This window comes from Carettochelys insculpta, chromosome 7 (assembly GCF_033958435.1).
Source record: "Carettochelys insculpta isolate YL-2023 chromosome 7, ASM3395843v1, whole genome shotgun sequence".
Classification (NCBI taxonomy): domain Eukaryota; kingdom Metazoa; phylum Chordata; order Testudines; family Carettochelyidae; genus Carettochelys; species Carettochelys insculpta.
The window spans coordinates 5,003,143-5,016,111 of record NC_134143.1 but is presented as its reverse complement, the minus strand read 5'-3'; the positions used below and the strand labels follow the sequence as shown (position 1 = coordinate 5,016,111).

Below are 12,969 nucleotides of genomic sequence, written 5' to 3'. Positions count from 1 at the left end.
CAGCAGCATTTCAAACTCTGTGGCCAGTATGGAGATCACACAACATCTCTGTCAAAACAAAGTTGAGAATCTTCCGTTCAAATGTAAAGTCCGTCCTGCTGTGTGCCTGTGAATCCTGGCGCACCACGAAGTCCTCAACACGCAAACTGCAGATGTTTCTGAAGAGATGCCTGAGGTACATATTACAAATAAGATGGCAAGACAAAGTCACAAATGAACATCTGTGGACACGAACAGGCCAAGAGCCAGTGGGGATCCAAATAAAAAGGAGCAAATGGGGATGGCTGGGACATACTTCGGGGAAACCCCCATCCAGCCTTGTTCGACATGCCCTAAAATGGAATCCTCAGGAGAAACGCAGCCGAGGAAGACCCCGAATAACATGGAGGAGATCTACAGTCACGGAAGCACAAGATCTGGGATATTCATGGGGCCAGATTGAAGCCATTGCCGAAGATAGAGCAAGGTGGAGGAGCCTTGTGGATGACCTATGCCCCACTTGGGGTTCACGGGTTTAATAAATAATAAATTAATTAATTAAACTGGTCTGGAAAACATTTGTTCTGAAACACATGACGCAATTTGCAGACCTTGGCAGATGACTGCGTAAGCAAAACTAAACCCGCTGTGTTGCTTTTATGCTACTGCACTTGGAATATCATCACCATCAATAACCATGGGCTCAGCACCCGTTGGTGCCTGATGCCTCTCTCACTATTTTCTGTCTTTCCCTGTGCAGTGCTGAGTGGCTTAGTTTCTGTAGACTAGCTCCGCACCAATCTACTATATGGGGTCTGCCTCTCCTATTTGGATTCTTTGACCAGGGGGTGCCGTTCCGGACACAAGGATGATTGGGAAGAGAGGGGGTCCGCCTAACGAAGAGATGAAGGAGCATTTTCGCAAGTAGGCTTGCAAACTTAGCGAGGAGGGCTTTAAACTAGGTTCGCTGGGGGACGGTGACCGAAACCCTGTGGGTAGAAAGGAACTTGGAGGCCGGGAAGAAATGCAAAGAGGAATGTACAACAAAATTGGAGCCCTGGTTCAAGTAGTGAGGGCGGGGAGATCGACTGGTTATCTAAGGTGTTTGTACACCAGCGCCAGAAGCCTGTATAACAAGCAGGAGGAATTAGAAGCCCTGGCTCAGTCCAAGAACTATGACTTGATTGGAATAACAGAGACTTGGTGGGATGACTCATATGACTGGAGGGCTGCCATGAAAGGGTATAAACTGTTCAGGAAGAACAGGCGAGGGAGACAAGGAGGAGGGGTTGCACTGTATGTAAGAGAGCACTACGATTGCTTGAACTCCAGTACATAGAGGGAGAAAAGCCTGTTGAGAATCTATGGGTCAAGCTTAGTGGTGCAGGCAGCGCTGGAGATGTGATGGTTGGTGTCTGCTACAGGCTGCCAAATCAGGATGATGAGGTAGATGAGGCTTTTTTTGGACAACTGAGAGAAGTTTCCGGATCGTGGGTTCTCGTTATCGTGGGGGACTTTAATTACCCTGACGTCTGTTGGAAGACCAATACGGCTGTACACAAGCAGTCCAGGAAATTTCTGGAGAATGTTGGGGATCACTTCTTGGAACAAGTGCTGATGGACCTGACCAGAGGTTGTGTGTGGCTCGACCTGCTGCTTACAAACAGGGAGGAACTAATAGGGAAGGTAGAGGTGGGGGACAAGCTGGGAAACAGTGGTCATGAGATGGTAGACTTCAGGATCCTGACCAAAGGAAGGAAAGAGAGCAGCAAATTACACACCTTGGACTTCAGAAAAGCAGACCTTGACTCCTTCAGGAACCTGATGGGCAGAATCCCCTGGGATGCTACCATGAAGGGAAAAGGAGTCCAGGAAAATTGGCAGTATTTTAAGGAAGCCCTATTGAAGGCACAGAAGGAAACTGTCCCGATGTGCAGCAAGGGAAGTAAATATGGTAGGAGACCAGACTGGCTTAATGGGGAAATCCTTGGAAAACTTAGGCACAAAAAGGCAGCTTACAAAAAGTGGAAACTTGGACAGATATCTCGGGAGGGGTATAAACGTATAGCTCTAGAATGTAGGTTAGTTATCGGGAAGGTGAAAGCACAACTGGAATTGTGACTCACGAGGCATGTGAAGGATAACAAGAAAAGTTTCTACAGGCGTGTTACCAAGAAGAAAGTGATCAGAGAGGGCATGGGGCCCCTACTGTAAGAGGGAGGTAACCCAGTGACAGATGATGTAGGGAAAGCTGAAGTAATTAATGCTTTCTTTGCCTCTGTCTTCACGGACAAGGACAGCTCCCGGACTAATGCGATAAGTGATGCCTTGTGGGATGAAGGTGGACAGCCTTTGGTGGGGAAAGAACAGGTTAGGAGCTATCTAAAAAGGCTAAATGTACATAAATCAATGGGCCCGGACCTAATTCATCCAAGGGTTCTGAGGGAGTTGGTGTATGTTGTTGACAAGCTCTTGGCCGTTGTCTTTGAAAAGTCGTGGAGATTGGGAGAGATCCCAGATGATTGGAAAAAGGCAAATGTAGTGCCCATCTTTAAAAAAGGGAAGAAGGATGATCCAGAGAACTATAGGCCGGTCAGTCTTACATCAGTCCCCAGAAAAATCATGGAGGGGCTCCTCAAGGAAGTCATTTTGAGGCACTTGGAGGAGGGGAGAATGATCAGGAATAGTCAGCCTGGATTCATGAAGGGCAAGTCATGCCTGACCAATCTGATTAGTTTCTACAATGAGATAACTGGCTCTGTGGATAGGGGAAAATCAGTGGATGTGATTTATCTGGACTTTAGCAAAGCTTTTGATATGGTCTCGTATGGTATTCTTGTTGGCAAGTTAAAGGAAGGTGGATTGGATAAATGGACGGTAAGGTGGATAGAAAGCTGGCTAGAAGGTCGGGCCCAGAGGGTAGTGATCAATGGCTTGATGTCGGGATGGCGGTCTGTTTCCAGTGGAGTGCCCCAAGGTTCAGTTCTGGATCCTGTTCTGTTCAACATATTTATCAATGACCTGGATGAGGGATTGGATTGCACCCTCAGCAAGTTTGTGGATGACACTAAGCTAGGGAGAGAGGTAGATACGCTGGAGGGTAGGGACAGGGTCCAGAGTGACTTAGACAAATTGGAAGATTGGGCTGCAAGAAATCTGATGAGGTTCAGTAAGAGCAAGTGCAGAGTCCTGCACTTGGGCTGGAAGAATCCCAAGCATTGTTACAGGCTGGGGTCCAACTGGCTCAGTAGTAGTTTTGCAGAAAAGGATCTGGGAGTTGTAGTGGACGAGAAGCCAGACACGAGTCAACAGTGTGCCGTTGTAACCAAGAAAGCTAATGGCATATTAGGTTGCGTCAAGAGGAGCGTTGCCATTAGATCCAAAGAAGTGATTATTCCTCTTTATTCAGCTTTGGTGAGGCCTCATCTGGAGTATTGTGTCCAGTTCTGGGCCCCCATTTATAGGAAGGATGTGGACACACTGGAGATGGTCCAGTGGAGGGCAACCAAAATAATTAGGGGGCTGGAGCATATAACTTATGAAGAAAGGTTGAGGGAATTGGGACTGTTTAGTCTGCAGAAGAGAAGACTGAGGTGGGACTTGATAACAACCTTCAGCTTACTGAAGGGAGGTTGCAAAGAGGCTGGAGAGAGGCTGTTCACAGTGGTCACGGATGGCAGAACGCGGAACAATGGTCTCAAGTTGTGGTTGGAAAGGTCCAGGTTGAACATCAGGAAAATCTTTTTCACTAGGAGGGTGATGAAGCATTGGAATGGTCTACCCAGGGAAGTGGTGGAGTCTCCATCCCTGGAGGTGTTTAAGTCTCACCTTGACAAAGCCCTGGCTGGGCTGATCTGATGGGTTTAGTCCTGTTTAGAGCAGAGGGCTGGACTCAATGGCTTTTTTAGGTCTCTTCCAGCTCTGTTGTGCTATGATTCTATCCACTATGCCAAATACCAGGGTCTTGATTTTTTTTGTTCATCGCTCATTCTGCAAATATGCCCAAATAGTTGTAGCTTCCATTTTATAACCTTCTGCAGCAGGTTCTCTTTCAACTGTATCTTTCTACATGACTCCTCGTTGGTGACCTTCTGCATCCATCCTATTCTCAGAATCTTTCTCTAATAACTCCTTTCGAGCACCAATATTCTTCTTTTCGAATCTTTCGTTATCACCCATGTCTCAGATCCGTACAACATGGTGCTGAGTACACACGTTTTCAGGACGCCCAGCTTCGTTCCTAAGCTAATTGCTTTGCTTTTCCAGATCTTATCCATCGCCTTCACATGCACTCTTGCTTTTGCTGTTCTAGTCACTGTTTCCTTTTTACAATCTAGATCATACGTGATGTTGCTCCCCAGATAAGTGAACTTCTCTACATTTACTTGCAATAGGATTTTAATAATTATCATTTCACAAACAGCTGAAATTTGACATCAGTGCTGTGTGTCTCTGTGGAACTGAGCTCCTTACTTTGTGTGGTTCAAAGCATTTGGTGGTTTGCGAGGTCTCTGACCTGAAAACTCTCACTGGTGCATTCATGTAGCGGTGCTTCTGTAGCAGGACCTAGCCCCCTGAGTCAGGGACCTTGGACTCAAGTAATTTTCAGTCCTGACTGCAAAGTTTGCCTTCTTGCTGCTACACCGTTTCAGGCCAAGTGGGCTTGGCAAACTTGCACAAAGATTGAACCAGACCCTGACCTCCCCACGCACTTGATATTTCTGAAGTGTTAGTGCCTCATGAGTGTGAATATGACGGGATAGGTCGTTTCTTCTCCTGTTAAGAGGCAGCTGTTTAATTCCTCCCCCTGGAAGTCTGCCAGGACTTTGGGCAGGGTGGCTGCTCACTCTCTTGCCCCCCACGCACACTGTTTCTGATGCAACTTGGTTGTTTTTTCTAAACTAAACCAGCTGATGCAGCCCCGAAGAGCTGAGTGCGTGGCAAGCCAGCTGGCTGGGAGGCCTTGTTGGAGAGATCAGAGCTGAGGGATTCTTGAGCAGCGATCTGATGCAGGCCTCTTTTTTACGCTCACCCAAGTAACAAGCAGGGGCTTGTTTGGGAGCTTTGCTGGGTCATTGAATGGAGTCATTGTTATCCAAACACTTACATGATTCAGAAGTCCCCAGTGCAGAGGCTACCCTCTCGCACATGCCCCTCGGTTGGGCCCTGCAGGTGCGCAGGGACAGCTTAAATCCCAGCTCATCCCAAACTTAAAAGAACAATCCACTGGTTTTGCTGCTGACCGTTTGAGATGTGTGGCAGGATCCTGGTGGCGCCGTGCTGTGCTGTGCTGGAGTGGTGCTCCATTTAGCAGTGAAAGGGGGGTCAGAAGGGTGAATAGGACCAGGGAAGTGAACTAGTGCTGCTTCCTGGGCTCTTCTTTGAGGATGTGCTGTCAGGCTTCCCCCAAAGATCACTGCACACTGTGGGATCTCCCTTTACAGTGGCCTCTGCCTTTCAAATTCTGCCCAGTTGCCATTTATTTGGTAACCTCTGTGTGCAGCCCGTGGGCTCCTTGGCTTCTACATACCCCCTTAGGTTCTGCTTAAAGCCATCCTTACAGGAGCCTCTTGTGCTGTGCATGTGGAGATGACGTCTGTTCCCTGGCAGCGCCAGGCAGGGAGGAAATGCGGAAAAGGTGAGCTCTGTGAGATGCCATTCGTTTCTCAGTCCTAAAACTGCTTCTCACAAGGACCCGAGTGGGCTTGGGAAGTGCAAGGGTGGCAGCAGAGTAAAGGCCATTTCTCAGAGCAGCTAACGCCCCTGGCATGAGTTGCAATGCGTGGTAGACCCAACTGTAGAGCAGGAACTTCCCTGCAGTAAGGACAGAGCACTTGGCTCCTTCTGTCCAGCTGCTGCCCTCCCTCATTTGAACACTAGCTCCTTTCAGTGCTGTCCCCGTTGGTGTCAAGTGCCGCCTGAGTTCTCATGCCAAGCCAGAGGGTGATGGCGCTGGGCCCCCTTGGCAGAGTTAGCTTGGGAAGGCAGAAGTGGCATTTTCTTGGCTGTTTTTCAGGCATCAGTGGGGCAGTGAGTTTCACTGTTCCCATCTGTGGATGCCCCCCTGGGACACTCGAGCTTGATTCTCGGAGTGTACAGTACCCACGCAACACACTTCTCTAGAATCAAAGCTTTCAAACACAATCTGTGCATCTGTGATGAAGGCAATGCAGCGTCTTCCTGCTGGCTAGGCTGGATTTCTGAATCTAACTCCTTCAGTGAAGAGCGTTCTCTAGGATTACAGCAGGAGATGCAAAAGTAGGTTCTTGGGTATCTTGGTCCTAACCTTTGCACTGTGACCTTAAGCAAGTCACCCTTGCTGTGCCTCGGTTTCCCCAAGTGTAAGGTATGCCTTCTATATTGCAATAGTATCTTCAGGCCCTAATCAGGTTTGGGGTCTCAGTGTGCTGGCCACTGAGCAAACACATGCAGAGAAATGATCCCTGCCTCAGGTGACCTTACAAACTAGGAATTATTGCAGAGAATGCATGCCGAGATCAAAAGGCATTGTGAATTTCAAGAATAGTAAAGAGCATTCTGATTGCACTCAGCAAGTGCTTTGTATTCTAGAAATCCACTTGCTTTGTCATTTCTGTCTTGAGTAACACCAAGAGTTTAGAAACTAGCCTGGTGGGAAACTTTACGGTTTGACGTTTGGCCCTCGCTGCAAATTTGTCTTTTTCCTAATGTAGATATTTCCCCTCCCCTGCCCCCAGCTGCGAAATCCACATTACAGATTCAGCATCTCTGTCTCAGAAGCGGTTTCTCCTCTGGTGCCATTTGATTTTAAAGCCCTTTTCAGATATGTCTGCCTTAGAGCTGGAGCCAACTCGGGCTAATCACATTGCAAGCATGTTAGAATAATAAAAATTAGATTAGGGAGGCACAGGAAAAAGATGCTGGATGGTTCAGTTCAGCAGCCCCTTCTTTCCTTTCCCGCTGTGGCTGGTGAAGAGTTCTGATGTGCTGAGCCAGGGAATGTTAGTGTGTGCATTGTGTGTGTGGGTGTCGGGTTTATTTGTGACACTTATTTGTGACTTTTGCACCTCATTGCAAACATGAGTGGCTCAGTCTGGGACCTCTGGCACTTCCTTGTAACCAGGCCCTGGCTCATACTCAGCATCTGCGTGCACTGGGAAGGGGTGGATGTGCACCGGAGTGAGAGATTCCCATGGGCTCTCCAGCAAATGTGATTGTACCCTTTGGGTTCCTGGGAATCCACTTTGCAGTAGGTAACTGTGCGTTTCTGGCATGCAGAAGAAATCAGAAGCATTTGTTTCAAAATTGGGGCAAATCTTGTGAGCTTCCTGGTGTTTTGTACTTTGGAAGAGTTGGTGCTCGTTGGCCCTTGTGTGGATAACAACCAAGGAAAGTGACGGCCTGTGGTGGGATGTGGCTGCTGGTGTAAAAATGAGAGAGCTGGAGATCAGTAATGGGCTATACAGCCGTAGCCTGTAACCTGGCCCAAACCTGCCTGGGAAGTGGTCTGTGCAAGACGGCGAGGGAGGTGGGAGAAGTAAGCAGGTGTTCCCACCCACGTACTCCCTGCCCATCACTGGGCACTAATGGACCTTGTTGGCAGCCTTAGCCAAGACCAAAAATTGATTGAACTCCCCTCTCCTCCTCAGAGGTGTCCTGGGCGCAATGCCCCCGGACACTGCTGATACCTCACAGAGCCTGTTAGGCAGATCAGCAGCCTCCAGGCTGTCAGTCTCAGGTGTCGTCATTCGCTAGTGTATGTTAAAATGAGAGCTGAGCGACTAGCCTGAGCAGCAGAGTTCCTCTGCTGGGAACAGGTGTCACTCCCTGCTAAAAATGAAACCGCTGTCCCTGCCTGCACTTTGCCAGCATCCCTTGGGACTCAAGAACGCATTCGGGTCTCCCGTGAGAATCTGGACAGCCCACCAAACAGGAGACCGGGAATGTGGCCTGGTGCCCTTCCAAGGGGGGAGGCGCAGGGGAGCTAGCTGCAGCTGGGAGTGGGGACTGCAGAAGCCCTCAAGTCCACGAGGCAGCAGGCAACGATTTAATCCCCTTCTCTCATGGGCTGGCTGGGTGCGAGGGGGTGTAGCAATGTGATTCTAAGAGGCGTAGGTTAGAAGGTGGGGAAGGGAGGCCCACGTGCTGCTGCTGCTGATGTGAGAGGGGATCTTGGCTAGTGGAGAGGCTCCTCTCTTTTGCCACTGCCTTAGACGCGCACGGAGGAGGTGGAGCTTTCCCCTGGAACTCCAGTTATCACCGTGCGAGAGGGCCCCGCTGGGGGAACGGCCCCATCTCTGCCCCCGTGCGCCTCTCCCAGAAAGGCCAGCAGAGTGGTTTGCCACTTCCCTGAGCTCCTTGACCAGTGGTGCATTTCCTAATGGCCCCAGCTGGGCCTGACCAGTGACTGCCTTCCCTGCCGCCACGCCCACCTGCTAACGCCGATTGAGTTCCTGTGTCCTGCACTCGCTGAAAGCCTCTCTCTCTCTCTCTCTCTCTAATTACAGGTGTAGCTAGGAGGTGCCACCATATGATAGCAAGTGACAACCGAGGTGTAGCCTGCCAGATGGATTCCCACACTCTCCACCCGGCGTGCAGGATGGCTGGCTGAGTCGGGCTGGGGGACACAGGCATTCAGAAGCAGCCAGTCCTCCTGAGGACGTGGCTGGGAGCAAGGAGTGGCGCGCGGGGCAGCAATAGAGGAGCGATGGGAATTGAGGACCATGGTTACTTGAGATAAATGGCAGACCCCTGGGAGTCTAACCTCGAAGCTGCTCGCTTTTGCTCTCCCTTGCTCTGCGCTGCCTGGTTCTTCTGCGCAAGCTGCTGCTGGCTGCTGCCAGGCTGGCACTGGAGGTCTCCAGGGCGGCTTGAGTGCAAAGCTTGAGGGGGCTAGGGGTGGGGGTGGGCTTCCCGCCTCACCATGATTCAGCTGTGGAAAGTGGTGCGGCATGTGCGACAGCTGGAGCTCCACAGACTCATCCTGCTGCTTATTGCCTTCAGCCTGATCTCCATGTGCTTCCTGGCCTACTATGTCACCAACAGCCCCAAGGTCAAGGAGCCACCGCCCCTGCCCTTCAGCGACTGCAGCAGCCAGCACAGGGCCCCAGTTCCGCCCCAGGCCAGCTGGAGGCTCTCCAAGTCTATTGACACCACGCGCACAGAGCCGATGGTGCTAGTCTTTGTGGAAAGCATTTACTCCCAGCTGGGGCAGGAAATTGTGGCCATCCTGGAATCAAGCCGGTTTAAATACAGGACAGAGATTGCTCCTGGCAAGGGGGATATGCCCACCCTGACGGACAAGGACAGGGGCCGCTATGCCCTTATCATCTATGAGAATGTCCTGAAATATGTGAACCTAGATGCTTGGAACCGGGAGCTGCTAGACAAGTACTGCGTGGAGTATGGCGTGGGGATTATCGGCTTCTTCAAAGCCAATGAGAACAGCCTGCTCAGTGCTCAGCTCAAGGGCTTCCCCCTCTTCCTGCACTCCAACCTAGGGCTCCGGGACTATCACATCAACCCCAGCGCCCCCCTGCTCTATGTCACCCGGGCCAATGAGGTGGAGCAGGGCCCCCTGCCCGGGGATGACTGGACTGTATTCCAGTCAAACCACACCACCTATGAGCCTGTGCTCTTGGCCAGCACAAAGTCTTCGGAGTCCATCCCTCACCTGGCCACCCACAAAGCGCTGCACGCCACAGTTGTGCAGGACTTGGGACTGCACGACGGGGTCCAGCGGGTCCTCTTCGGCAATAACCTCAACTTCTGGCTGCACAAACTCGTCTTCGTGGATGCCATCGCCTACCTGACAGGCAAGCGCCTCTGCCTCACGCTGGACCGCTACATCCTGGTGGACATTGACGACATATTTGTGGGCAAAGAGGGCACTCGCATGAAGGTGTCTGACGTGGAGGTAAAGCATTCTGGGCTAACCCTGGGCCACCTAACTAAGGACCCAGCTCCCGTCACGGGGTGCATTGCCAATCTTCCCGGAGCCGCAGGGCTTCTGCCATGCATGCTGTGATCGCAGACCTCCAGCCCATGGCGGCTACGTGTCCCAGAAGGTGATGCTCTCAATGGGGGTTGCCCAGATCAAGATGCTGCATTGCATTCTGGGACCTCTAGCCCTCATTGGCTGAACTTTACTCTTGAGGGAATTCTGCACCGGGGGTGAGCAAAATTTTGACATTTGGGTCCACCTTTTCCTCCCTGCAATTAGCAGGTCCTCTCAACCTGTCCAGTGTCATCCAAACAGTCAGAAATTTCATTTACGTTCATATAGGGGGAAAAAAAAAACCTTTTGGCACATATAAGAAAATCAGTCTGTGCTACGTAAAACCTTTATTCAGTGGTAGAGAAATGTGAATACCCAGACATGAAACAGTCACAGAGCTCAACAGTTTTAGGCAGATGGGTGAACCTGATGACCCAGCAGCCGCTCATGCTGCACCCTCTTTATGTAATTCCCCCACAGTGGGCCTGCCCGCAACTTTGCTCACCCCTGTTCTACACCACAGACAATTGGCAAATTTTGTGCACAGTAGTTTAATTGTGCAAGTTTTGTCAGTCTGTTAACATAGAGCTCCTGCACAGCCACAGATAGCACAGGCTTCTGGCAGCATGGCAGTGGGAGGTCACCCTGAAGCCCTCCCACCCCAGGGGTGGGCTGAGAGGATTCTGTGTGGGACAGCCTGGGTGCAGCTTAGGGGGATGTGTGAGTATAGAGAGATCCAGACACACAGAGGCTCTTTGGGCATGGGAGGTGTTTCCAGATGCAGGGACAATGGGCCTCTATAGGGGTTCTAGGAGAAAGTCATTGGGGCTGAGTGGGGGTCTGGGTGCTGAGGGAGTGAGGCCTGTGGGGGTGGGGGTCTGTGAGCTGGTAGCTGAGGATCAGTGTGGTAGGGGTCTGTCTGTCTGTGAAGGCTCAGGGTGGTGCAAGGGGTGAGATTTGTTAGGGGGGTTGAGTGCAGTGAGCTCAGCAGGAGGGTAGGTTGGGGTCTAGGTTCTGAGGGTTCCAGATGCAGGGGGTGGGGTTCAGATATGGAGGTCTGGAAGGGGTTCTGGGTGTATGAGGTGAGGCTTTGTGTGGGGCCCATATATGGGCAGTCTGGATGCATGGGGGTTGAGCAGATTGGGGAGCAGCTCCTCGTACGGTGACTCTTCCTCCTATGGCTGAGGAGTAAAAGGGATGGAACGCAGGAGGGTACTGAGCTGGGGGACTTCTCTGGAGATGGCTAGGGCTGTCTCAGAGCCATGTCTTGCAAGGGAAGAGGAATCCCTGTTCTCTGCCTCCACCAGCACAGCCAGGACTATTAGCGGATCTTGGTGCTGGATAGGAGCCACCAGTTGGAGTGTCCTGTAACCCCTGCAGTGATTTACTGCTCCACTGCCTGCTCCAGGTGCCTGAAATGATGCACCTATGCTGGTGGGGAGGTGTGTGTGACTGCTCTTGCAGCTCCTTGCACTCCTGTCAGAAAGTTATTTTTCTGCAAGGATGCAAAGAAATCTGCCCGGGATGTGAATTCTGTGCATGTGCAGTGTTGCAGAATTCCCCCACCCGTCACTGACAGGTTAAAGTTGAGAATGACATACACAGTCTGCTCTTTCTCATCTTTAATATAGCAATGCTGCCCATTGGGGTCCCAGAACACATTGCTAGTGTTTAACCGTCCTGGGACCTGTCCAGGCAGCCCTATGGAGCATGGAGAGCTGTCTTCTCTTGGATTATTCCACTTCTCCGCCCCCACTTCTGCAGCTAACCTGGGGTGCAGGGAGTGATGTGTGTCCAGAAATCCTGGGAGTGAGGGCCGGGGGAGATGCACAGGCCAGGAGCTCTCCCCATGGCCTCAGTGCTGGGGAGGAGGCTGAGGGGGGCCCATCTCCAAGGGTTGTGATCATGAAATTGAGGAATAAGTCAGAAAAGGCCAGGTCAGGGAAAGAACCAGGTAGGATCTGGGGAAGAAATGAGAGTGGGTGGAAGGAGACACCCTTCCAGCTCCCAGAAACAAGGGACAGGTATTTTAAGTAACTCAATAATTGTTTTGCCAAGTGGTTGCTGATAGTCTGTGCCAGAGGATTGTTTTGTGCCTGCGCCTGCACTTACATGTTGCCCCAGGCACTTGCAGCTCTGTTTTGGGGCACTTAGGCTAACTCAAAGGGACGCTGGTCTACTATCCCAGCCAGGAACAGCTCTCCCCATGCTTGGAAAGGTGGGGACCCCATTGCTAGCTGTTCAGAGCACCTACCCTGGGAGGGAAGCCGTTGGCCTAAGCCCTGGAGGCAGGAGGCATGTCTAATCTAGTGATTTTTGAAAGCCGACCCAGACCTGATAATTCAAAGATGTTTCATTTGGGGTTTTAGCTGTGTGAAATGGAGGAATAATCTGAGCTCTGTAAATGGAGAATCTCTGGCAAAACAGATAAAGCCACTTAAAAGGGCCCTGTGATTGCAGCTCCAGGAGAGGTTAATGAATTTTTATTTTTTACAGGCAAGTTTTTTAGGCTTTTCCCATGAATGCTGGATTTCAGAGACACCCCAACATCTGAGCAGATGCCAGCGGGTGGGGAGGGCAGATTAGAAACAACATTCCCTTCCCAATCCCAGAGATGATCGAGGTCTCAGGCAGGCTGGTTCGCTGCACAGGTCTGCTTTCAAGGAGCTGTGTAGACCTCAGGGAGGAAGAAAACCTCTGTTTGCTGGCCAGATGTGTGCCAGCTGTAAGTGACTTGGGCAGGGGGAATGTTCCCTTTTGCTGGGGCAACCATATCTCCCTACCCCACATACAGAACAGGGCTCTCCGAGGGCTGCCTCTCCAGCTGCCCCATGCTTCGGGGAGCCAGGAAGGAAGCAGCCGCGGTGCCTGTGCTCCTACCAGCTCCCCCAAGGTGCGGGGAGCTGGGAACTGGGCAGCAGCTGCAAGGATGGGACCCCTGCTCCCCACTCCTCAGGGAGCTGGGAAGGAGGGAGCAGCGGCCCCCATGCTGCCCCAAGCTTCCCCAAGCCTTG

The 12,969-nt window shown here is 51.4% G+C and overlaps 1 protein-coding gene across 7 annotated transcripts in view; it reads left to right on the top strand.

Moving 5' to 3' along the window:
- NDST2 (N-deacetylase and N-sulfotransferase 2) overlaps positions 1-12,969 on the top strand; it is a 221,777-nt gene that overhangs the window by 174,784 nt on the left and 34,024 nt on the right. For all 7 annotated transcript variants that reach the window (XM_074999762.1, XM_074999759.1, XM_074999764.1 and 4 more), the window contains one exon: positions 8,466-9,874. In XM_074999762.1, coding sequence (XP_074855863.1) covers positions 8,882-9,874 — 993 coding nt within the window. In that variant the 5' untranslated portion in view covers positions 8,466-8,881. The remainder of the gene's footprint in view (positions 1-8,465; positions 9,875-12,969) is intronic.